Source organism: Lissotriton vulgaris, chromosome 3_1 (genome assembly GCF_964263255.1).
Source record: "Lissotriton vulgaris chromosome 3_1, aLisVul1.2, whole genome shotgun sequence".
Classification (NCBI taxonomy): domain Eukaryota; kingdom Metazoa; phylum Chordata; class Amphibia; order Caudata; family Salamandridae; genus Lissotriton; species Lissotriton vulgaris.
In genome coordinates, this window is record NC_141689.1 from 2,019,877,692 (window position 1) to 2,019,903,956 (window position 26,265).

The 26,265-nt window shown below is 45.7% G+C and overlaps 1 protein-coding gene across 3 annotated transcripts in view; it reads left to right on the forward strand.

The window, feature by feature from the left end:
- Nucleotides 1-26,265, forward strand: part of SNX25 (sorting nexin 25) — a 1,510,914-nt gene that overhangs the window by 1,470,286 nt on the left and 14,363 nt on the right. For all 3 annotated transcript variants that reach the window (XM_086962502.1, XM_086962503.1, XM_086962504.1), the window contains one exon: nt 19,921-20,021. In XM_086962502.1, the coding sequence (XP_086818628.1) occupies nt 19,921-20,021 (101 nt within the window). The remainder of the gene's footprint in view (nt 1-19,920; nt 20,022-26,265) is intronic.

Here is a 26,265-nt window from a genome sequence, read left to right on the forward strand (position 1 = left end):
CATCGGACAAGTGGGTTCTCCACGTAATACAATTCGGACATACATTAGAATTCCTCCACTTCCCTCCTCCCACGCCATCGACATATCAAGAAGCAAAACACCTATCCCAGATGCGTCGGGAGATTCGGGCAATGCTCGAAAGGGAGCAATAGAACCGGTGCCGAACTCCCGAAGAGGATTTTATTCCCGCTTCTTCCTAATCAGAAAAGATGCACGTCCGATCTTGGACTTAAGGTCCCTAAATGCCTACCTCAAGAAACAGTCATTCAGAATGGTAACCCTGCAGGATATTCTGCTGCTTTTAAACCCAGGGATCAGATGACCTTCCTCGATTTACAGGATGCATATTTCCATATCCCCATCCATCAGTCCCACAGAAAGTTCCTTCGGTTTGCAGTGGCGAAAGACCATTACCAATTCAAGGGGCTACCATTTGGCCTAAATTCTGCACCGAGAATATTTACAAAATGTCTGGCGCCGGTGGCGGCCTATCTAAGAAGACAAAAACACCAGACATTTCCATACCTGGACGACTGGTTGATAAAGGCACCGTCGCAGGAAGCAGCTCACTCTTCCACCATAGCACGCATGGAGCTGTTTGCGGATCTGGGCCTGACCTTGAATGTAGAAGTCATCTCTACCGCCATCCAGGACGATCAAGTTTCTAAGTGCAATCCTAGATACAACACAAAACAAAGCATTCCCGTCAGTGGAGAGACAGTTGGGACTTGTAAATCTAGCCAAGGGATTCGGCAAAAGAAAATCTCTTTCAGCCAGAAGATACAAGTCGCTTCTGGGAACAATGTCCTCATGCATATCACTCATTCCCCTATGTCGCTTACGAATGCGACCGTTACAAGAAGAACTGGATCTTCAGTGGTGCCAAGCAAAGGGATCCTTTGAGGACAAGATAAAGATCACGCGTCCAATGTTGCAGGCAGCAAAGTGGTGGACTCGCAGGAACAATATATCTGTGGGTCTCTCCTACCTGACCGAACCAGCTCCGTTGGTGGTCACCACGGATGCCTCTCTCGAGGGATGGGGAGCTGTCCTACAGGAGTTACAGGTCAGAGGCCGATGGCGCAGACAAGAACAACACCTTCACATAAACCTATTGGAGTTAAGGACAATAGGATTAGCATTGTTGGCCTTCCTGCCAAGAATAGAAGATTAGTGTTAGTGCGGACAGACAACACAACTGCAATGCACTACATAAACAAGCAGGGAGGAACAAGATCTCTCTCTCTCTGTCGAAAGAGGCACAGAAAATATGGAAATGGGCGATAGATCACGGAGTGACTCTGAAGGCCATACATCTTCCAGGAGATCAAAATACAACAGCGGACACCCTCAGCAGGCAGAAAACGACCTGTCATGAGTGGGAACTAGTTCAGGACACACTGATGACCATCTTTGCCAAGTGGGGGATACCAACGGTGGATCTATTTGCCACAGCCCAGAACAGGAAATGCCGATTCTTTGCAAGTTGGCGTCACCAAAGGGGATCATGGTGGAATGCGTTTTCGATGGCATGGTCAGGCGTCTTTGCCTACGCATTTCCGCTGATTCCCCTCCTGCCATGAGTACTCACGAAGATGAAGAAAGAACCGTGCAGGATGATACTGATAGCTCTTTGGTCCCCAGGCAGCATTGGTTCACTGAGCTGCTCCTTTTATCGGAGACCGAGCCAATACGTTTTCGACCAATTCCAACATTACTGACTATGGAGAAGGGACAAGTGCGGCATCCAGACCCAACATCATTGCAATTAGCGGCCTGACTACGGAGAATTTCAGCACTTGAACATGCCAGCAGAATGCAGAGAAATTCTGGCAAAAGCAAGAGCGGAAAGCACAGATAGAACATACAGGATGAAATGGAAGAGATTCTGCTTATGGTGTTAGGAGAATGCCTTACATCCTCTGCGGGGAGAGGCGCATCAGATTATCCCATATTTGCTGAAACTAGCGAAATTGAGATTAGCCCATGCATCTATTAAGGTGCATTTGGCGGAAATTTCACGATACAGGAGAAACTCAGCATGTCCTTCTCTGTAGTCGGAGAGAATTGTGAAGTAATTCATGAAGGGGTTATTTCGAGTTTATCCACTCATCAGGCCTCCACCACCTGTATGGCAACTGAACGTTGTCTTGTTACAACTTATGAAACCGCCATTTGAGCCAATACATAAGGCGGATCTAAAATTCCTCTCCTGGAAGGTGGCTCTTTTAATAGCTCTAACACCAGCCAGAAGGGTAGGAGAAATACAAGCCCTTACAACGCAAGAGCTATTTCTCCAATTCAGGGAAGACAGATTAGTCCTCAGGACGAATCCAAGATTCATTCCGAAAGTACCAACAGCTTTCCATTTAAATGAGCCCTTAATCTTGAAAAGATTTTTTCCTCAACCATCTCCACACTCTGGATGTCCAGAGTTGCCTGAAGTTCTATTTTCAAAGGACAAAGCCGTTTAGAAAGTCTACACAATTGTTTGTGGCGTTTAGTGCCCCCAGAAAAGGTTTCCAGTTGTCCAAACGAGGAATCTCAAGATGGATCTCAAGTGCTATCCAGTTCTATCACAAAGCAGCGGGAAAGCCATTGGCTGCACGTGTTTGTGCACATTCCACAAGAGCGGTATCAACCTCAACAGCTCTATTTTCAGGCGTCTCCATAAAGGACATCTGCAGAGCAGCCACCTGGAGGAGTACGCATACCTTCACCAGGCCTTACTGCCTGGATGCCCATGCAAGAAGCAATGTAGCAGTGGGACAAGCAGTGCTGAGGAACCTTTCACAATGACGGTGAGCCTCTTTCTCATCCCTCCTTTCTTTCTTGGGTAAGAAAAGCACATTTTATTGTTGATTGATATTGATATGGTTATTACTGTGTGCAGGTATCATGACTTGCCTGTTAATAAAAACAAGGTGACAAAGACAAAATGTGCTGATTTACTGCTCGCTATTCTGATTCAGGTATGTGAATCTATGAAAGCTCCAATACTGGAGTAACAAAACAAGTTACCTGTAACTGTAGTTCTCCAGTATTGGAAGCTTTCATAGATTCACATACGCCCACCCTCCTCCCCAGAGAGGCTCACCTCGGATTGGGTACGGAAAGTATTATAGCACAAGTGCCCGAAAATCTGAGGGGCAAGAGGTTCTCTCAGGAGGGTTCTAGAGGGTGAGTGCCTCTGATTGGCTAAGGGAACAGTTTGGTCCTTTTTTACATAACAAATGTTATGGGTTGCAAAAGAAAAATGTGCCTAGGCCTTTTTTACAGTTAGCTATATTGCTAACCATTACTTTACAATGTACCGGAGACTCCCATCTCGACGACGGGGAAATGATTCAGGTATGTGAATCTATGAAAGCTTCCAATACTGGAGAACTACGGTTACAGGTAAGTAACTTGTTTTCTTAATGCACAGCAACATTCTGTTGTCACTGTACTAGGAAGTGCACTTGGGGATTAGAAAAACTCAAGATAAGTTGGGCCCTCCGTTCTACTGGCCAGGGATTCCCAGAGACACATAAAGGTTCTGTAGAACCGGTCTCTCTTGCCAGATGAGTGATAAGACATGGGGAGGGACTAGACATAGTTGGTCTATTCGACCACAAGAGTCCGGCAATAAGTATATCTTGGTTGTGGTGGATTACGCCAGCAAGTAACCTGAAGCTGTACCTCTGAAGAGCATGACTGCGAAGGTGATAGCAGGAGCTCTCCTAGGGATTTTTTCTAGGATTGAATTTTCAATGATAATCATTTTTGACTAGGGGAGTAAAATAATCTCTTCTTTCACGCTGGGTTTTAATGGTTGAACTGAGGTCCACTAGAGAGCAGCAGTAAGCTAGAACGCCAGAACCCCAGAACGCGATTCGACATTCTGGTGAACGGACGACGGCAGGCGGCTAGCGGAGAGCAAGGAGCATCTAGGATTGCCCTTGCCCGGGCCCCCCAGGCCCCCTGGCCCCCTCACCTGACCTGGTGACCGTATTTTGCGTCGATCGAGTCTTGCTGAGGCACCGCCGAGTCAGCTGAGCTCCGGCTGAGCTCCAGCAGGGGTCAGTGGAGCTTCAAAGTGAGGCAGAGCGGCGTATGACAGGAAGCTGCGGGAGGGGCCAGCTGGTGAGCGGTGAGTGTCTTCGCTGGCAACGTCCTCGCCGTCAACTGAGAGAGATAGAGTGAGGGGTAGAGAGGCTGCAGAACTTCAACAGCTGAAAGACGCTGCTCCACTGCCCAGCGGTCGGCATTGGCATCTGCAACCTGTAAGTGGCACCCGGTTATTTAACGGACCTCACTTGCCTTATTTGTCTCCATTTGCTTCAACTCCCCTGCCTGCATAATAACAGCTTCAGGCACAGTCCACGGCCCCAGTTCCTGAAAAGGACACCGAAAGGAGGAGCCCTTGCTGGTGGACCACAAAATTAAGTGGGCGGAGTGCTTGAGGCTTTGATACTTGCAAATTGCGACTTGACATTTTCTGCTTGGAAAGAGGATTAGGATTAAGGACGCCAGAGGTCGCTAGAGAGCTCCGGAGCGTGTGCTGCGAGCAGTGAGCTTTCCAGAGAGTCACCGAAGCGAGAAGCCAGAAGGGTCACGGAGCAGGAAGGGGAAAAAAAAAAAAGTCCCAAGTGGTTCCTGGTGATTCCCGGTGGCTAGCGCGCATGATATATAGACTGCATTTAAACAACATCATTCCCAAGGAGGAACAAAGAAGGGAACAAAGAAGGGGCAGCCGCCTCCACCAACGCAAGGCATCACCAACGTACAATCCAAAGTAAAATACCAACAAAGAAAAAAAAAAGAACTAACGGTAAAGAGAGGAGGTCCGGGAGGAAACGAACGAACCCCCCGCAATTAATAAAAAAAGAAAGCCAAGACCAAAACCTCTATTCCCTCCACTGAGGATAATACGGTTACCACATTAATACCCCCAATCTACTCCATCTTTGGTACAATGAATTCCACCGGCAAATTTACTTTTTTAAAAGACCCAGTATCCGCAATGTATACAATCCCAGCAACACCGAACTGTCTTCAAAAACCAATGTCTCCAAGCAAACCAACAAAGACAATAGATACAAGGGCATCACAGTCTTGTTCTAACTTGACCCCCGGGAGGAAAAATGGATCGTAGGAAATAAGTAAGTGTGTGCAAAGGGCTTGGGAAAATAGTAAACACACGATACAAACTCAAGCCCAAGTGCACATGGAAAACAAAAATCACGACACAGACTCAGGTCAAGAAAAACACCAAACATCATTAGGAGTAATCAATAGAATCATGCACGGTGCAAGCGAAGGGACCTTACTAAAAATGGAAACAAGTAAAAAAAAGAACAAAAATGAAAGGATAACCACATTCTTTGTCTCATTAACATTTGATACAAATTTGGATCATTCAATGGTTGAAAGTCAAGAGGTCTCTTGTAGTAACGAAGGTCAGTGTAATATCAGCGCCTACAACGAAGTACACAATGAACATCCCAATAGTCACTCAACCCCAAGGCATGAACCCCGCCCAAACCAAGTAGCGACAAATCTCAACAAAGAGAAAAAGGACCGCAAACATCTCTGGGGGGGGCTCCAACTCCAACCTCAAACGGATAATAAAGGTAGCTCACTAACACACATGGTGCAGTCTGACAACAAAGCAAATGCACTTAACCAGGAACAAACACAACTCCACAACAAATTACTAGTGACGAATGTGGAGCTCCAGGAAGTAACATTTAAAAACGTAAATAAGACATCAATTAAGGACACCTTAAACACAAACATAATTGAGATATCCAGTAGGTTGAATCATTGTGTAGATGTTGTGGACGCGGATATATCTATAGACCCACCCGTAGGCCATAGTGCAAAGGGCCTCAAGGAAACATCAGTAATTGAAATCTCAAGTGTTGTAGCTGGGACTGATCTAGCAACATCAAAAAGTCTGGGCAAACCACATAAAAAAGATGATGAGTTGCAAACAGTTAGGATGCCCAAAGAGCACGCATTTCAGGAAATTGATGTAACTCATAATAAAGTGAAGCAAGAACAAAGGCAAGAACTAAATGAAAATTTGGAATCCATAATCCCATTATATAGTGCATTGGGGAGCATACTAGAAACTTCAATTAAAACCCTAAACATGCAGTCAGACAAATTAGACATACAAATACAACTCATGAGCTCCATGGCTGAATATATATCCGGCATAAACAAAAAACTAGATACTATGGTCAGCACATTTGATATGATCCAGGAGCAAATTCGTCCGTGGGGATCATCCAAGATATGTAGTTGCAACTCCATATTGGAAAAATTGAAAGATCTGCCATTCATACTGAAGGATATTTTGCAGGAATTCAAGCATGCCAATCAGAGAAACAACAGTACACTAAATGGAAGTAACCTTATTTCTTTGTACAGTATACAAACACATCAACCAAGGATACAGTCACACCCAAACAGAGTAATGAAAATAAAACAGAAGTGTTAGCACAACAAACATTGGATCAAAGAATTAAGTATAACGAATTAATAAAGCCAAACGACGCTCCATCAGAGGGAATAAAAACTTCAGGAACCAAAATCCCTGTTGGACACTCCGACAGTTACAAACCTTCTGGGAAAGATCAATCTGAGCAGGACGGAAAGAAAATCAGATACATCAAAAAGGTCTAACAAAGCAGCAAAAAAAACGAGCAAGAAAGAACAGAAATCAGCTGGCAAAGTGTTTACCTGCCGACAAGCAGGTGTTGATTAGCGACCCCATTTTTTACAATGCTAAAACACAAAAAAACCTGAATTTGATCCTAATCCGAGGGCACAACTAACACCCAGGAGGGCAAAGAACGAATTTAAAGATCTGAAGCGTACACCGCAAAAAGAGAGATCCAAACTCATGCCCAAAAGACCGACTGACCAGACGCACAGGGTTTCATCCAAAATATCCATGCATTCTGAGGAGATTGCTCAACCAAAAACCTCAGGTGCTGGTAATTGTACTAAAATCGTCCTTACGACCTCATCGTCTGCCTCAAGTGATGCGGATTGGAGCATGGAACATGTGGACAGTGATGTAGCACAACTGAATAAATCTGCAGCGAATCCCCAAAGTGATTTGCAACATAAGGTGATCATTTCTAACCAAAAAGCATGCACACCACAGCAGGGCAAAAAGTACAACATTAATGAGCCTGATCAAAATAAGTGTGAGGCTATCAACCAGGGATGCCAAAGGGTGGTCATTAAAGGCACGGAAAATAACTAGAAAGTATTGCCCATCCAGATCACTATTTCAAATGCCAATCTGTCACGCCTGCCAGTCTCTCGGAGAAAGCAAGAAACGAGTGAGTCCAATCGAGGATGGCCTCGCTACATGGGGCATGCGCGAGGAGACCGAGCCGGAGTCAAAACCCGATCTGCCCGAGGCTCAACGCTTCGCGCCCTAGTTTCTCGCTGTTTGCTTAGCGCGTCACGTTCGCCTCGCCCCTTCCTGAGTCTGTGTTTCCGGTTTCTTGTTGCGGCTGCTGTTGCAGAGCCGCTCTCTGATCTTTTGTTTCCGTGACTAAAAGAGCTTAGCGTTTGTCCTCACTATTCAGACGCTCTTTTAAGTCTCCTCTCACGCCTCAGTTTAGAGGCGTTTACTCGGTCCTCTGAGTATTGCTCCCACGTCCCTTTGTCGGTGCGGGCAGTTCTCTCTTCATTCCTTCGGAGCTCTCTGGACCTGGGCTGTTGCTGGGTCCGTCTTTCGGCCGGACCTTTGTCCCGTCGGGCGGCTGGCCTAGCGGGAGCGTGGGTGTTGGTGCTCGGGGGGGCATGGTGGGAGTTGTGGTCCGCCTGGCAAAACCTCCCTTTTTTCCCTGTCCCATTTTTACTTTATCCTGCTGTTCTCTGGGCTTGTTGGTTGCTGGCATTCGTCACAGTGCATGGGGCTCGAAGACCTGGTAAAGCGCTTGTAGCGCCCTATCTTTATATAGTGTTCCCTGTGGGAATTCAACTGATGTTCTTGTCTGTATTTGCTGTGTTTCAGTTACGCTACTTCTGTGACCCGATCCTTTCATTATTCTGCCACACAGCTCTGCGATAGCCATTTCAGGGTAAGACTGTTGTAGATTTAGATCACTTTACAATTAGGAATTCCATTGCCCAGGGATAACCCATCTTATTCACACCAGGCATTCTGTGGATCCCCAGGCACATTGAATACATCTAGGATCCCAGTATAACACCTCACGATACCCTATGCACGTCCAGGTAAAGGTAGTATAGGTATTTATGTTATGTGAATGTGTCTTGACTGTTGCTGTATTAATCTGACCATTCTTTTCAGGGCCTACTTCCATGCAGAGGGAGAACCGTCCACGAAGTCCAGTATCTCTTACCCTCCTTTCCTTGTTTTGTTCCCTCCTTTCCCTCCATATCACCCTTGTGTTCAAGTGTCTGATAGACGCAAGAGGTGCAGGGGGGAAGGGTTGGTCTAGTCATCGGTTCCTGGCACTCCTGCAGAAACTGCTTCTGAATCCTTACACAATCCCAGATCAGGCAAAAGTGATAATAAAAACGTCAGGTCAATCACAGCTCAGGTGGATAAGAGCTGCTACGATCAATTACAAGTAATAATAACCTCAGGCAACAAAGAACCACAACAAAACACGGAATCAACAAAAGTAGTAAAATTTGGACCCAGTCCCGCGTTTGTCTCCAGGGGAAAAGGGCACTATACACAAAATGGTGGCCTAAAACGAGATTGCACGGATGGAATGGCCAAGGGCAGCATGTCAATCGAACAGCCTCAGAAGGATGCTCATAAGCAAATAATTAAACACCCGTGTGTTGATGTAAAGGCCCATGGAAGCCAAAAAACAAGAAGGACTTGGCCAAATGATAACGCACGTTTTACCTGTGAGTTAACACCAGACTCGAAAACCGCAACAGTAGGAAGGCTACTCTTCATTCCCAATTACAAAGTACATGGTACGCAAGACTATTTAAATCGAGGAAATATTCTTCATCTGACATCTACAAGTCTTAGCCAAATAACAACAGCCGACTTACTTGCAATAGAATTCATTTCCCTTGGAGACAACGCAGCAAAGGAAGGCACACTGGCAACATGGAGGAACGAGGGAATTGTCAAGAGTATTCTTGCCGAAACTACTAAATTCGAAGTTGCCAATTACCTCTTCCTTCGTACAGCGCAGCCGATTTCAGGCTCTGATACCTGACTCGACCCACCTCAGCCGCCATCCTGCTGGGAGGTAAGGGTTGCGGTGCAGTTGTTGGACCCCTCCCGCCCCTCCCAGGATACTTAAGGGTGTGTCATACTTTAGTGGTGATATTTGTCAATTTCTCCCCTGAGGCGGAAGCCGGGGGCTCTTTGATCTATCCCTGCAATCAGCTTAATTGCACGTTCTTGATAAGCGAAGTACGTCTTTTTAATACCTGTACATATTTTAATGCCCAATTTTAATTTGTACTCCCCCCTGTACCTCGGTGCGAGATTAGCGTTGCTCCGAAGTTGCCAATTACCTCTTCCTTCGTACAGCGCAGCCGATTTAAGGCGCTGACACCTGACTCGGCCCACCTCAGCCGCCATCTTGCTGGGAGGTAACGGTTGCGGTGCAGTTGTTGGACCCCTCCCACCCTCCTCTAATTCCCACTTAAACATGTATAAAAATACTAGGCCTTCCAGTCCGCTCAGCGGACGGGCGAGCCAAAGGCAAGCCTGTCTGCGCCCGTCCGCGCCTGGCCCGGGCCTAGGGCCACAACCCTTGGCTCTACTGATTTAGTTTTCAAAGGAGGATACTCTCGGCAGGCCCTACTAAACCTGCGTCTTCCGGACAAATGCTCAGGTACTGCCCTTACCTTTAATGATAACTCCTACCTCTCAAAAGTATGTACACACTGTAATTTTAAAATCCCTTCTGCACACGAACCTCACATCACTCACTCCTCACCTTCCAATAACAAACAAAAAATTACCCACATTTTGGCTGCTCTTATCAACGCAAGATCGCTATTTAAACACAAAGAAGAAAGCGCAGATTTGATACACTTTTTAAAACTCAATCTTCTTTTTATTACTGAGACATGGACCAATCCTTCATCAGAGCTTGACCTATTAGTCGCAGTTCCAGAAGGCTATAACATTCTTAAGCAAGACAGGGCCCTGAAAACAGGTGGTGGAATAGCCATAATATATCGTAACCACCTTAAAACCTCTATAAGTTCAGTTCCTCTCACTACATGTGAAGCTATACAATTCTCTTCAATACTTACACCTTCTCAACGCCTTAAAGGCATTTTACTTTACAGTCCACCAGGTAGCAAAACTGAATTTCTAGCTTCCTTCACTGACATCCTCGAATCTTTAGCGACTGATAACACAACCACCATTCTAGGTGACTTCAACTTTTCCTTAGAAAATCAGGAAGATAAAGACACCAAAAGACTCCTATCAGATCTAGAATCTTTGGGTCTGACGCAATTAGTCCCTTGCAGTACTCATGAACCTGGCCATACGCTAGGTGGTTTATTCTCTAACGACAAAAACATAAAAATAAAGGAAATTCTGCCACTAGCATGGTCCGACCAACATGCTGTAACGTTTCAAATTCAACTTAATTCTCCCATACAAACAACTGCCACTACACACTCCGGGACTTTTAAATCGTGGAGAGATCTCGACAATCAATTACTTATTGAAACCCTCTCATTAACGCAGCCAGTTATTTCCAAGGATCCCAACATAGCCGCCAATGAATACACCCATTGGCTTACCAAAGCCATGAATAAATTAGTACCCACAAAATCTATTTCCAAAAATCGTAACTCCCCCTCAGCCCCCTGGTTTACCAACACCCTTAGAAAACAAAAACAGATATGTCGAAATCGAGAACGACACTGAAGAAAGACTTATACTGCCGAGGATAAATCTCTCTACAAAAACGAACTTGCTATATATAAAAAAATGATTCTGGAAGAAAAAAGTATTTACTACTCCACCCAGATTGAGCAAGCCAAACACTCCAATAAGCAATTTATAAGGTTGTATCCAAACTTTCTAAGCTACCTCCTCAATCACTGCCCACTCCCTCACAATTGTTCTGTAATAATCTTGCCAGCTTCTTCTACAACAAAGTTAATAACATCTACACTAATTTCTCTCACAGGAATACTGATTATTCTCATCCCCCTCAAACTACATCACTTAACTCCACCCAACCTGTTTTTAGGCAAATTACAGCTACAAATATAGCTGAGGTTTCTAAGATCATGACCACCATCAAATCAGGCTCAGCCTACGATCCCTGTCCACCTCCAATTCTTTTTCCTGTAACAGATATAGTAGCCCCCCAACTTACAGAAATTTTTCATTCCATGTTCTCCACAGGGGTCTATCCTGCCATCTGGAAGGACACCCTTCTTAAACCCCTATTGAAAAAACCACACTTGGACGCTGAGGACACTAACAACTATCGTCCGATTGCCAGCTTGCCTTTTGCAGCAAAATTAGCAGAAAAATTGATGAATACACAATTATCCCAGTACATCGAGGATCACTCCCTACTAAACGACACCCAGTTTGGCTTTTGCAAACACCATAGTACCGAAACAGCACTTATCAAAGCCACAGACGAGATAAGAACTATTCTCGATCAACGAGGGACAGGCGTTCTTGTCCTGCTCGACCGCTGCTTTTGACACGGTCGATCATAACATCTTGATCGACCGTGTCAACGCCATAGGTATCCAGGACAAGGCCAAAGATCTTCTCTCCTCCTTTCTCTCCAACCACACCCAAACGGTACAACTGGGTAATTTTAGCTCCGCCCGGATGACACTCCCCTGTGGCATCCCCCAAGGCTCATCCCTAAGTCCAACGCTATTTAATGTCTACGTGTCAGACCTAGCAAGGGTCATCAGCGACTTTGGGATGAGCCTAACATCTTACGCGGACGACACCCAGTTGATCTTGGCAATAAAAAATAACGGAGATGAAATTGCGGCTAATTTTCATCATGGTATGGTAACCATCAGCAACTGGATGACAATCAACTGTCTCAAGTTAAATTCTAATAAAACGGAAGTGATGATATTTGGAAACCTCTCCCCTCACTGGCCAGGCACATGGTGGCCCACTGAACTAGGTCTACCACCCACACCAGTTACCAAAGTTTAAAAATCTGGGAATACTGCTAGATGACAAACTAACATTTGCTGCACATGCAAATTCCGTTGTGTCTACCGCATTCTACAAGCTTAAGTCCATTAAGAAAATCCTTCCGTTTCTTCCCCCAACTCAGGAAAAACTCTGGTCACTGCTTTTGTCATGTCATCCCTTGACTATTGTAACGGACTTTTCATCAATGCCCAACAGAAAGTCATTCATAAGTTACAATCTGTACAAAATGCAGCCGCAAGAATGCTTTCGGGTACTCCAAAATTCAAACCCATCTCCCAAGCGATCAAAAACTATCACTGGTTAGCGGTGAAGAATCGAATTAAATTCAAGGCACTCTGCATAGCCTATAAAGCCTTCGGCAAATTAGGGCCACACTTTCTCAAACAATCCTTAGCATTCTATGCCCCCAACAGAGCATTACGCTCTATGAATGCCTTGCTAATGACCGTGCCCCGGACCAAAACAGCCTCATGGGGTGACCGTCATTTCATCGTCGCCACAGCAAAACTGTGGAACTCGCTTGATATAGACATCAGATCCTGCCCTACACTTACAGTTTTCAGAAGAAAAATAAAAACCTGGTTATTTAACCAATAATTCTCCCCACCTTCTTTTTGAGCTGCTTCCGTTTACAGCGCCGAGACGCCCTTGGGCAATTGTTTGCGCTTAATAAATTTCATAAATAAATAAATAAATCACTCTGAAAGAAGAAGTAAAACCGGGATATCCATCTCCCCTCCTAAGGAAGTATGGCAAAAGAGAAGATCACACACGGGCAAGTCAATCCACGCATTCTGTACTACATGGCGCCAGGGGAGCAGATAATGTCAATAATGATAGCCCGAGTCTGACACAGCGCACTAATGATGATTGCACCTGTCGTAAGGCAGGCAAAGCAGGGGGAAATTCGATTAAACTTCTCTCCGGGAACATCGCAGGAGCAAAAGACATTTTAAACGACACCAGAAAAACAGATACCTGGGGCACGTATGACATCATAGTCCTCCAGGCAACATGGTTAATGGAGCCAATTGATGTACCAGGTAGACTATGTTTCCACGCCAGTGCGACTCGCACTCAGCGTTATGGGCGTGCCAAGGGGGGACTTTCGGTATATGTATCCACCGCACTAAAGATCAAGGCCTCTCAATTACCCACATCATCGGCAGATATGCAAATTATCAAACTGGATAGGATGTCCCAGGGTAAAATTCGAACAATTATCTTAACCTATATGCCCACCCGAAAAATACAGCTAAAAAAGAGCTTTTCAAACGCATCAATAATGTCGTCTCCGACATTCGCCTTGAACAACCAAGATGGGACATCATCTTGACAGGCGATTTCAATGCCAATCTCCCTACATTGCCCGTAAGAAGAGGATAACATCATCATAGCAAATGAGCAGTGGGGCGTTGAACCCCAGGAGATTCCACCCGCAAAGAAGATGGATATAGCTGGTAGGCAATTGATGTGGGACCTTGAGCAATTCGGCTTAAGGGTGATCAACGGAAGATACGCGCAAGATAAACCCCCTTCCACCACCTACATAGGTCATGGTACAAGCACAATTTTGGACTATACAATAGTCACACTTCCCTTGCTAAGTCTGATTAAAAATGTCCAAATAATCAGCTCATTAGATAGTGACCATTCAATGCAGCACATCGAAATGAAACTGACTCTTTCAAGGTATCAACAAGTACAAACAACGGTAGGCGAAGTATCTACAATCAATCTGAAGCGATTGAGGTCAAGTACCACTCTGCCACAAATAGCGCTGGATGCCAAGAATGAACTTCAATCATTAGTCTTAGATAAAGATCTGTGTTCTGAGACTTGGACTGATTATCTAAACAAGCTACCGAGGACATGTATAAATATTAAAAAGAAGGCTAACCCAACAAGTAGTGCTGCTTTCTCAAAGGCCACACTTACCTTGAGAAGACGACTGCGGAAATTCACAAGACGAGCACAAGGCTACAAGGCCAAACCAAGTGCTTGGCAGGAAGTTTGAAAAATAAGGAAACTCTGTAAGAAGCTAATTTGGACAGAGAAAAAAAATCAAGCCAACGAGTTCTGGACCAAAATGTTGTAGAACATAAACAAATCTGATACCAGGGCCTTTTGGCTGCAAGTTAACCTATCTGAGCAGATCAGCACAAGTCATAAGTATGACCTGTACAACCGAAAGCGCATGGGTCCAACACATAGCCGACACCTTCTCAATAAGACCTGCATCACAGTCGCCAGCAATTACATCGAGTATAATGGCCTTGAAAGACAGGTCTCATGACTGGCCAAATACGTACAGAATCCAACAGGAATTGGAATCGTTGCGGATTAGTGATGAACTTTAAATATCACAAATAATCAGAAGAAGTAGGCAAGACAGCGCGCCAGGACCGAACGGCATCCCGCAGGCAATTTATAAGGAGGACCCTCAATATTGGGCTGGTAAACTTAACCATCTGTTTCGATCAATAAACAACACACGTCGGCTCACAGAAAGTTGGAGGGGAGCAATTATTAATCCAATTTACAAAGGCGGCGATCGCAAAAACCCGGCCAATTACCGTCTGATAGCCCTCATTGATGCCAAAGCTAAATATTACACATCCCTGGTACTAGCGGAGCTTGAAAAATGGTCTGAAACCAACAATAAAATCCCGATAAATCAGACAGGGTTTCGCCGCGGCACAGGCACGATGGCAAACATAATGGCCCTGAGCCTAATCGTGGAAAAAAGTTTAGAAAAACATCAAGCACTTTATGCCTGTTTTGTAGACTTAAAGGCGGCCTTTGACCGTGTTAGCAGGCTTTTACTTTGGTCCAAACTGAAGCAGCAGGGCCTGCCAGACTCCATCTTAATTCCAATCATCGACCTGCACACCAACACCTGGATGCAGGTAAAGATTGACAATGGACAGCGGCTAACTCGAAAGATCAGTACCTTTGATGGTTTAAAACCAGGCTGCGTGTTGGCTCCCCATCTTTTCAATTTATTTATGGCTGACTTAACACCAAGCTTAGATCAGATCAACGCTCATCCACCACGGCTAGGTCACCTGCGTGTTACACATCTATCCTATGCCGATGATGTGGTTTTATTCAGCCAGACGAAAATTGGCTTGCAACGTCTACTGCAAGAATTGACCAGATACACAAAATCAAATCTATTAGAAATAAACAGCAAGAAGACAAAGATCATGGTTATAACTCGTCGCCATAAAGCGCCACCAGCATTCGCAATAGATAACAGCAAATTGGAAGTGGTGGAAAGTTATAAGTATCTGGGGGTACAACTAGACAAGCGCCTGAACTTCGCAACGCATTTTAATGCCATTGAAAAGAAGAGGATCGCCTTGCTACACGCATTCATCAATCTAGCAACCAAACTTAAACGCCCCATGTTCAATCCGCTCTTAAACGTAATGAAAACTGAGTTGCTGCCAACAATATCTTACAGGAGCGTACTACATCATAGGAAGAGTGCGCAGCTTATAGAAAAATACAAGCAAAAATCTACAAGCGTGTATTTGGTTTGCCAATCAACGCATCACCCGCACAAGTGCGACTTGAATGTGGCCTGCAATCTCAAGTCCTGCTGAAAAAATATGAGACTGTCAAATTTTGGTACGATGTCTGGATGAACCAGGAAACGGAGATTTATCGTGCCATATGGGAGGCAATTTATAACAGTCCTAATTCCCAGTATGACAAATTTGTAAAACTCTCTTTAGAAACAACAGAATTGGCCCCACTTTGGGAAACCAGGTTTCCGGTACCATTGTTCAAACAAACAGCAAAGAAGGCGGCCAGCAGGCTTTCGTTACTTAATGATGAGGGCGAGCTGAGAGGGCGTGGAGGAAATCCTTTGATCCCACCTTGAAATCTTTGTATTTTGCCCAGCTTAAGATCTATCACAGGACAATCTGTCAAACCCAGACCGCACACTATGCCTTCGAGTTTCAGAATAGCCCCAACCCATCTAAATTAATCTTTAAGGTTCTCAAAGACCTTATGGGGAAACGGGCCACCTCGGTGGAAATCTGCACGGACTCTCACTGTGAAAGTCTGGCATCCTTTTTCGTGGAGAAAGTGCAGGCAATCTATCGAGGATTTACGTCATCTGTGCCCGGTGCTGAGCAAACTGGTGTGATGGCTACGGTTCATGAAACCCTGTCCTCCCTGCCAGTAATGTCTGACGAGGTTTTCGATACTCTGAGCCTCAAAATTAAATCCGGCTCTCCATTAGATCCGCTGAAGCCAGAGTTATTCAAACTTCTTCCTCCCCTATGTCGTGAGCCTATATTGGATCTGATCAATTTATCGCTCACATTGGGTGTGGTCCCCTCTTCCTGGAAGCAGGCAGTGGTCAGCCCAATTTTAAAGAAGCCTAACCTTGACCCCCTATTACCAGAAAACTACCGTCCCATCTCCCTTCTGCCCTGGACCGCTACGGTTACTGAGGCACACGTGAACTCCATCTTGTCCGCCCACCTTTCTCGTAATAACATTCTAGACGAGACCCAGAATGGTTTTCGTGCACAACATAGCACCGAAACTGTACTGCTCTTTATGATCGAGCACTTGCGAACGGTGCTAGATGCTGGGCAAACAGCAGCGCTCCTTCTGTTAGATCTGAGCGCCGCGTTTGACACGGTGTCTCACGACATTCTGATCCGGCGGTTGGAGGAAGTGGGAATTGAGGGGTCTGCTCTCCAATGGTTTCGCCCTTTCCTCTCGGACCGGTTTTTTAAAGTGGCTATTCCACCTGGTCAGTCCTCTTTCCATCCTCTGGGGCTGGGGGTTCCGCAGGGCTCTGCGTTGAGCCCTACTCTGTTCAACCTATATGTGAAACCGCTGGCTGCAGTCGTCAGACAATGTGGCCTAACCATGACATCGTATGCCGACGACACGCAGCTGGCGGTGACACTCAGCGGTGATCCCGAGGTGAACGCTCCCAGATTCCGTGCAGGACTCATAGCCGTGGCAAATTGGATGCGAACTAACTGTCTGCAGTTAAATGCCAAAAAAACTGAGGTCCTGATTTTAGGAAAACAGGCGGAGCTCTGGGGAGACCAGTGGTGGCCTCCAGAACTGGGGGTGACTCCTATCCCAGCTGCCGAAGTTAAGAACTTGGGGGTCTGGCTGGATCCTACACTCTCCTTCACCAGCCACACGAAGAAGGTTGCAGCTACCTGTTATGGTATTCTGCGAGGGCTGAGACCGGTCCTCAAATTCTTCGACCCCCCTACTCGGCAACTGGTGGTCCAAGCCTCCATTTTTTCGCGGCTGGACTATCGGAGTGCGCTGCTGCTCGGAGTGAATCAGGCGGAGGCTACTAGGCTGCAAAGGGTGCAGAATGCCGCGGCACGCGCCATCGTTGGCCTTCCTAGACAGTGCTCTGTCTCTGCAGTTTTGACCTCTCTCCACTGGCTGCCGGTCAGACAGAGAATTAAATTTAAGGCTCTGACATTTAAAATCTTGAAGCTCTCCTCTCCTCCAGCCCCTGCTAAGCTTGTCTCCCCCTATGTCCCTACGCGGTTTCTTAGATCGGAATTTCTCCATTTGGCGGTTAATACACGGTTTAGACTTAGTAGGATGGGAGGTCGCTCCTTTCGAGTATTAGCGGCAGGATTGTGGAATTCTCTCCCCGTCCATATTTGAGCCTTGAACAGCCTTACTCCCTTCAGGCGCGCCATAAAAACTTTTTTGTTCCCAATTGCTGAATGATTTCGTCTTCTCTTTCCCCAGCATCGATTTGTTATGTTGTGGTACCTGATCAGGCGCCAGGACGCCCCTTGGCTGGGGCAGCTGCGCGCCTTATAAAAACTATTAACATAACATAACATAAGTCGTCCTTGAGTCACCGCGAACACGCCTGGATGACAATACAATCTTATGAAAAGCTGGTTCCGGCAGCATATCTACAACTTGCCTTCTCAGCGCATATCAAATATAGATATCTTAAATTAAGGCTGGGTAACCTCCCAACAAACTTTGACCAACCAAAATGGCGGATGCAAGAAAATAAAGGGTGCGAATTGTGTGGAGCAAGAAAACAAGACTTAATTCATCTGATCTGCATCTGTCCCGCCATGAATTTGGAACGCCGGAGTAGACTAAAGGAAAAGTTCAAGGAAATTGGAGCACATACCTGTCGGTCTGCTATTATACAAACACTGTGTTCTGTGGATCATCAACTTATTTGCGGAGCAGTCAAATTTATAACCAATTTCGAAAAAAAGAGAGGAACTTTGGTAAAGTCTTAATTCCTATCACAAACTCGTACATTTAACATGACTGTTCCCCTGGTCCCAGACATGGCCTCTTTTAAGCACAAGATTAATTTTTACAATTTTTGACTTATTCCTTGTTTATCTGCTGCCTAATGTTCATCTTCTGCTTTTTAAATATTTATGTATTTCAAATTTTTGTAATGGTTTTTATTAACTATACAATAAAGAGTTTTATTATCCTCTTCTTTCACGAAAGAGATGTGGGAGCAAGCTGGTGTGACGTAACACTTCTCCCTTATATAACACCCACAAACTAATGGTTTGGTGGATCGGTTTAACAAAATACTGAAAGGTACGATGGGAACTCTGTCAGAGAGCCTCAGGAGGAAGTGGCATATTTTCCTGCCATGTCTCTCATTTGCCTACTGAGACATTCTGCAGACGGGAGTAGGGTTCAGTCCCTTTCAACTTCTGTATGGACACCCAGTGCAAAGTCCATGCGACTTAATCAGAGGAGGGTGGGAAGTAACCTCAGAGTATCTGCATAAGTATGTTGTGCACTATGTGATTGGCCTCAGGAAGGTGATGGTGCAATACATGAGTCCAGCAAAAGAAAACCTTCAAGCTAGGCGAGTGCTGATGAAGGAATGGTTCGACCAGAAGGCTAAGCTGACTGGGTATCAGGAAGGCCAGGAGGTGTTGGTGTGAAAGCCTATCTGTCTAAGGGCTGTGCAGGACAAATGGTGTAAGCCTTACTAAGTAGTTTAAATGGGTCTGAGGTAAGCTACTTGGTGGGCACAGGTGCAACAAATGAACCAAAAAGTGTGTTCCATATGAACAGGCCGAAGCCTTACCTCCGGAGCCACTACACAGTGAATGTCATGGCTATGGCTGAGGACATTGAGTAAGACAGTGAGCCTTTTCCTGACTTGCTGCACAGTGACAAAATAGCACTGTGGAAGGGGTTCGTTTAGCCCCTGAGTTACTGCCTGAGCAGCAGAGAGAGTGTAGAGAGGCATTGGGAAGGTTCGCCAACCTCTGTTTCTCTGACTTCAGGATTGACAACTGTCTGTTTACATGACATAGACACAGGTGACTGTCTGCCAGTGAATGGCAACATTTTGGACCTGGGGTCATTGAGAAAGCTTGGTCTAGTACTGTGGTTTCAGTGCCAAATAAAAGGTCTACTGACTTTAGGTTCTGTGCTGACTACTGAGCCCTCAATGAGGTAACCAAAGCTTTTTTGTTCTTTTTATAAGTATTCAGTCTTTGAAACTGCTAAAGTTCTGAATAGCAAGACCGCTAGTGTACACACTGTAACCTAAAAATTGAAAGGCTTGTTGGATGCATGCATTGCTTAGATGTTCACTTCAGGGTAAGATAAATTCCATTTGTTTGGAAAGCCCTACTCCCAAATATAAGTCTTAAGCTCAGCATTGCAAAAGCTAATGTTTTGATGGTTATAAGTTAATATTTGCATTTTGTCTGTTTCAGATGTTCTGCAGAATCTTGTTGGACAACAGAATGCCCGGCATGGTATAATCAAAATCTTTAATGCATTGCAAGAAAATAGAGCCAATAAGCATCTTCTTTATGTAAGTTACATGTATGACCTATGTAATGTAATGTGAATTTGTAGACTACTGCTTGTCACCTGTGAGAGTATCTACGTGCTGAGTAGGTGAGTGTAGGTATGTTGTGATGCTGGGCCTGAGTACAGGCAGTCTCAGTGGCAAGAAGACTAATTGAAAAGCCAGGTCTTCAGCTTTCTTGCGGAATTCAAGAAGTGAGGAGGAGGCCCTGAAGTGTTGATGGAGGTTGTTCCAGGATTGGGCAGCATGGTAGGCAAATGATTAGCCTTCCTGTTTTGCTTCTGTGGATATGGGGTGTGTGTGCCCAAGGGATAGTGATGCTGAGAACAGTTGACTGGTGAATTGGTGAAGTGAAGCCGATGATGAAGTTACGCAGGTCCCCTGTTTTGTAGTGACTTCAATGCGTGTGTGAGAAGTTTGTTCTGGTAGCGCATCTCAATGGGGAGCCAGTGGGGCTCTTTGAGGAGTGGTGTGGTGTGTGTTTGGTGTAAGCTGTTGAGGATGAGTCTAGCGGCACAGTTTTGGATGGTTTGAAGTCTGCAAAGAAGATGGACTGGGTGCCAACATGGAGTGCGTTGCTGTTGTCTAATCCTCTTGTGATTAGAGCCTGTGTGATGATTGGTCTGGTGTCCAGTGGGAGATGCTTTAAGATTTTATGTGCGGATTGACGGTAATCGAGAGTGTAGGTACCAGGCAGGGAGTCGCGTGTGTTTGAACCTGACACCGCGTGAAGTTTTCCCGCATCGTCAGATCCGAAGGAGAAATTCTCTCCCTCTAACAATGTTTTTCTGCTCTTGTGAAATTCAGTGAGTGGTCACGGGCAGTAACCGGGAGTTAATCTAATTTTTCACATTTAGTGCCCCACGGGAGGGTGAGCCTTAGCGCGCGCACACCACCGGAGGCCTGTCTTTTATTTTCAACTTGGTCCTGGCGAATGCTCTGTGTAATAGCATTAATAACAGCAGAAACATGTTGACCGTTTATCTTTACTAAATGACACAGGTTTCCTAATATAGAACCTAGTCTGTCCATCCACACTGTTTTTAACTAATACGGGTTGACCCTAATTAAAAAAAAAATTGGGTTTCAACTTTGTATTTTTTAATTAGCACTCACATTTAAATACACATTTTTAGTTTGAGCACTGTTACCCTCAACATTATCCTGCTCCGCTGTAACTCAGGCGTTGTAGCACACTGGGGAGGCACTTGGCCACCCCAGCGGGGACCCAATGATGAAGCATGTCACCAACTAGTGGTGAGTGAGGGTCCTTTTATAAGGAAAGAGTTCCTTCTCTTCCCTTATTGGCTCAACTGGGTATAGGCTTCCCCCGGTAGCTGGTGTCTCCAATTTTTGGTTTCACATTTTTGGTTAAATGGGGATTATTAACAACCATTTAAATTAAGGTGGTTTTTGTTATTTCATTTTTTTGCACTTAGTCACTCCTTAGTTGTTTACTTAAGATTTTATGTAACATGCGGATGATGTAGAAACATGAGGAGGTGCCAGCGTTGACCTGGGACTTACTGGTGAGGTTGGTGTCTAGGATGAGGCTTAGGTTCCTACCTTGGTTGGTTGTAGTGGGTGTGGGTCCAAGTTCGGCTGACCACTAGGTGGATTCCCAAGATGAGCTCTTATTCCTGAAGATCAGCACTTAAGTTTTGTCGGTGTAGAGCTTGAGTCTGGTTTCTTTCATCTAAATGGATATGCTGGTCGTGCATTGTTTGAATTTTGTCTTAGTGGTGACTGTGTCATCTGAGGGGCAAAAAATAAGCCGGGTGTCGTCAACGTAGGAGATGATTTTTATCCCGTGGCAGCTGATGATGTTAGCCAGAGGAGTCATGTACCTGTTGAAAAGTGTGGGGCTGAGAGATGATTCCTATCGGACTCCACAGATGAGGTCCTGGGTTCCAAAATGAACTATGTGAGCCTGACTCGTTGACTTCTTCTGGAGCAGAAGGAGGATACCCATTTGTTAGCAGCCTTGTATTCCCCCTGTGTGTAGACTGGCGATGAATGTGTGGTGGGAGACGGTGTCGAAGACAGCAGAGAGATCGATGAGGGCAATGGTCTATCCATGGTTGAGAATAGTGTGTATGTCGTCTCTGGAAACAATGAGATCTGTTTCAGTGCTCGATTACTGTGCCTGGGAAAGGAAGTAGTGAGATGAGTCAGTAGCTGAATACTTCGGGGTTGGCTAAGGTTTTTTTTTTAGGAGGGAGGTACCTAAGGCGTGTTTCCAGCTATCTGGGAAGGTGGCTGTCTTGAGGGAGGTGGTGTTGATGGTTGTGAGTGCAGCACTGATCGTGGCCCTTACTAGGTTGTATATAATGTGGGGGCAATGCTCTGTGGGTGCCCCTGAGTTGACTGTCTTCATTATTGCTTCAGTGCCCTCGATGTATAGAAGGTTTTGTGCTGTCAGTTGGTTGTCTTTTTGTTGATAAGGCTATCAGGCTGGAAGGGTCGATGGGGATGGGTGGGGTTCGAAGATGCTGTAGATCTTGGTAATTTTTCATGGAAGAAGTCGGAGAGGTTGTTGCAGAGTTCTTTCGTACCGGTGATGGTGTTGGTTGCGGCTCTTGGGTTGGTGAATATCTTGACAATGGCAAAAACATCCTTGCAATTGTTACAGCTAGATTCAGTTCTCAGGGTCAGGGCCTTTTTCTTGGTCTCTTTCACTTGATGGTAATAGTGTCTAAGTGCAACCGTGTAGGTGTTTCTTGCGGTGGTTACTCAGTGGTTCTCCATCTCATTTGTTGTTAGCAAACTCTCTTGGATTGTCTGAGATCAATTTGTTGTACCAGCTAGCTTGTTTGTTGGATCTTTTGTGTTCGATGTTTTTCAATTAAACCAGGGTATTGGCGCAGAAGGTGATCCACTTGTTGAAGTTGTTTGTGTCATTGGTAGGGACTGCGTAGTTTAGTTAGAGGGCGTAGAGCCATTCCGTTTCTGTAACTTGTTTCCAGCAGCTGCTTCGGGTGTTGCAACCCTTCTTATTGTTGGTTGGTGGCCATGTAATATGGAAGTGGATGATGGAATGGTTGTGCATGGAAGTGGAGTGATGTGGTTGACTTTAACCTTATTGCTAGAGGAGAAGATGGGATCCAGGGTGTGTCCGGCAAAGTGGGTAGGGCATTGTAAGAGCTGGGTGAGGTCAATGTTCTGAGCAAGTCAGTGGAGTTGGAGTCTGTGGGGTCATCGAAATGAAAGTTGAGACCACCTAGGAGTTTAAAGTGTTTGGGTGCATTGAGGTCAGTGAGGAGGTTGCTGAAGTGGATGCATGGTGCTTGGGAACAGTAGGCAAGGGTGCCTTTGATAGTTGTTTTACTGTCTGTCTGAGCTTAAAGTGCATGTGTTCCATAAAAGTGGCTTCTTGGTCATTGTAAGAGATACACTTGACATCTTTGTGGACGATGACAAGCCCTCCTCCTGCTTTATGTGGTCGGTCCTGGTCAAGGATTTTGAAACCAGTAGGGATGGCTGCGGGGATGTCTGGGGCTGATGTGGGGTTGAGCCAGGTTTTGGTGATGAAGAAGAGGTCAATGATGTCCCAAATCTTGGTGGAGTACTTGCCGAGCGAGCATGTGTTGAGGAGCATGCATGCAAGTGAGTGTTCTGCTGGGTGGGGGTGTGGTGCTGTTTGAGTGCAGGTCTTGAGTTCTGACTTGTTGAGGGGTGCAGTGTGTGTGTTTGGGTGGGGGTGCCAGTGTGGGTGTGGGTGTGTGATGGCATGTGAACTGGCACTGCGAGCAAGCAAAGGGATCCACCGTGGCCTAAGGTGTGGCTCAGCAGCAGCATTTGTGGTGACATTCAGGGTTGAGCAGGTTGACTTCATCTGCAGTGTAGCTGCGGGATGCGTTTGGACCAGGGTTCCTGGTACTGTGCGAGTATGGCGCAAAAGGGCTTGCCTTTGGCGTACCTTCGACACGCCGGCAGCACAGCCACGCTGCTACCTCCATTAGGAAGGGCCTTGGAGAGTGGGAGGAGCGTAGGAGCAGTGGGCAGGCTCAGCAAGAGTGGAAAAGTCTAGCATGTAGAACAGGAAAGTCCTGCTGGGAGAGCGGAAAAGTCCGGCATGACCGGTAAAGTGGGAAAACACAATTTGGTGGGGTAAATCAGGGGGTAGAAACCGGCAGAAGAGACCAAGATGCCAAATGAGCAGTAAAAGGAGCAAAAGATGCAAGAGGAACAAAGTATGCAAAAAGGAGCAGTTAAACAGAGACAGGGGGCAGATGGAACAGACGGCACAAACAAAGAGAGAAGAATAGTTGCCAAGTCGGGGCCAGAACGAACAGCTCATAGGAAAAACATCAGGAGACGGACACCTACACGAGTCAAAAGGGCAAGGCCAAGTCATGGTCACACTAAAGCAGAAAAGAGACGCCTAGGCCCCACTCCTATGTGAATGTACTCAATTTAAATTGTTTTATTCATAGCATTAACATCAACAGAAGCAGTCCCAGTAGAAAACACACTCTACATATATCTCTCAATATAGTTGACAAAACAATGCAAAAATATTGTGTTCTGAATATGCTCTCATATAGTAAACTATAGCTGGCCCTGAGGGGCTTAAACAAGGGAAGAAGAGGGAGCAGAGATACCAAAGAAGTAATTCAGTATTCACAACTGGACTGTAACAAACCTCAGAACTGTCTCTCACTTCCCTTTTCTCAAAGGAAGATAGATCAATTAGAATAATATTTGAATAATATTACTGTTCTCCAGTGCCCCTAAAAACCCCACAGCCGGATGTACGTGTGTGAACTTACCTTGATGCTTTACCCTATGCCTGGCTGAGAAACTCCAACTCCTGCCTGAATTCCATCTTCTTTTTCCCGGCCAGAGTATTAGGGTTAAGGCCAAGAAAGAATAGAAGTGTAGCACCTCCTAGAGATACAGTTTTGTGACATATGCTTACACACAGTTTTTTGACATATGCTTGCACTCAGAATTCCATCTCTCTAAACTATAAAGTTAGCGCGACCATCATGGCATCTTCTATTTAATTTCTCTTTGTGTATCCTAGAGGGATCACCATGAAAACCTTCCTCCCCAAATGCTGTTCTCGCTGGTCTCTTTCAATTGGAAGTCTGTTCCTACTCTGAATGTCTCTACAACAAGAAACTCTGCTTGAAAGTCAGACCCATAATAGTTTGGAGAAAGTCGCCTCAGGCATGTTAGACAGACTTTCAATTCTCATCTAGTTTTGAGATGGCCTCTATTGCACATACCTTGAAAGAAAGTAAACTCTGGAAATCATCTCCATCTCTTTCCCCTAAGGTTTTGATTATTTCATACTGTATTCCTCGGCTTTTTATGCTTCCAGCCGTTCCTTCCAACTTCACATTTGAAATGTCTTTCCAACTTCTCCATCGGTTGTGTAAACACCTCAGTAATTGAATATAGGTATATACTTGCACCAGGAACTAGCCCAGCTTCCGCCGAAGAGCCCTCAGGCACCTCTTTTTGAAGGTGGTGTGTACTACTGTGGTTTGAAAAAGGCCCTCTTTGTGGTGCCTCTAAGACATGGCTGTTTCAATAACCAGGGCATGGCCGACCCAAAAGCACAGCCATAGTGTCACAGAGCTGCTGTGACGTGTTGTCCTCTAGTTACAGGCTACAGCCCTCCTTTCAGGGCTTTGAAGGGCCTCCATGCACCAGAGCTGTGTGTTGGAGTTATGTCTGTTTTTTTAGCCTGCCATGTAAATGTAAATGTAAATGTATTTGAGCTTATATAGCGCACAGCTACCCGCAATGGGTTTCCCGGCGCTTGCTTAGGGAACCCGTCCTGGTATTCCCCTGTGAGATAACACCGGCAGGGTATCCACAAGGTGAAAGCCAGGCATCCCGCCGTGAGGGGCCGTTGTGGAGATTAAGCAAGCTATTGCCCAGAGTCGCAGAGTGTGAACCAGTGAGTCGAGAAGGCACCGGAGCGAGAATTATCGAGTCCGTGGAATTTTTAGCCCAAGACCCGCCGAGGCGGGGAATTGAACCCTGGTCCAGGGCCGATCTCAGCTTCCGGGTCTGCCGTCTCTAACCCCTGAGCCACACTTCTCCATGCAGCTACCTACACTGTTAATCCATCCCCTGGGGGACCATACAAAAATCAAAGTGGCTCGGCCGAAGTCATCCTGGTTGCTCTGGATTGGGCCAGGAAATGGTGTGTTCTGGGCATAGACATCTGTCCTCCAATCTGTCTACTGACTCAAAACGAACTTGTCGTTGCAGCAGGGCAGGGTCTTTC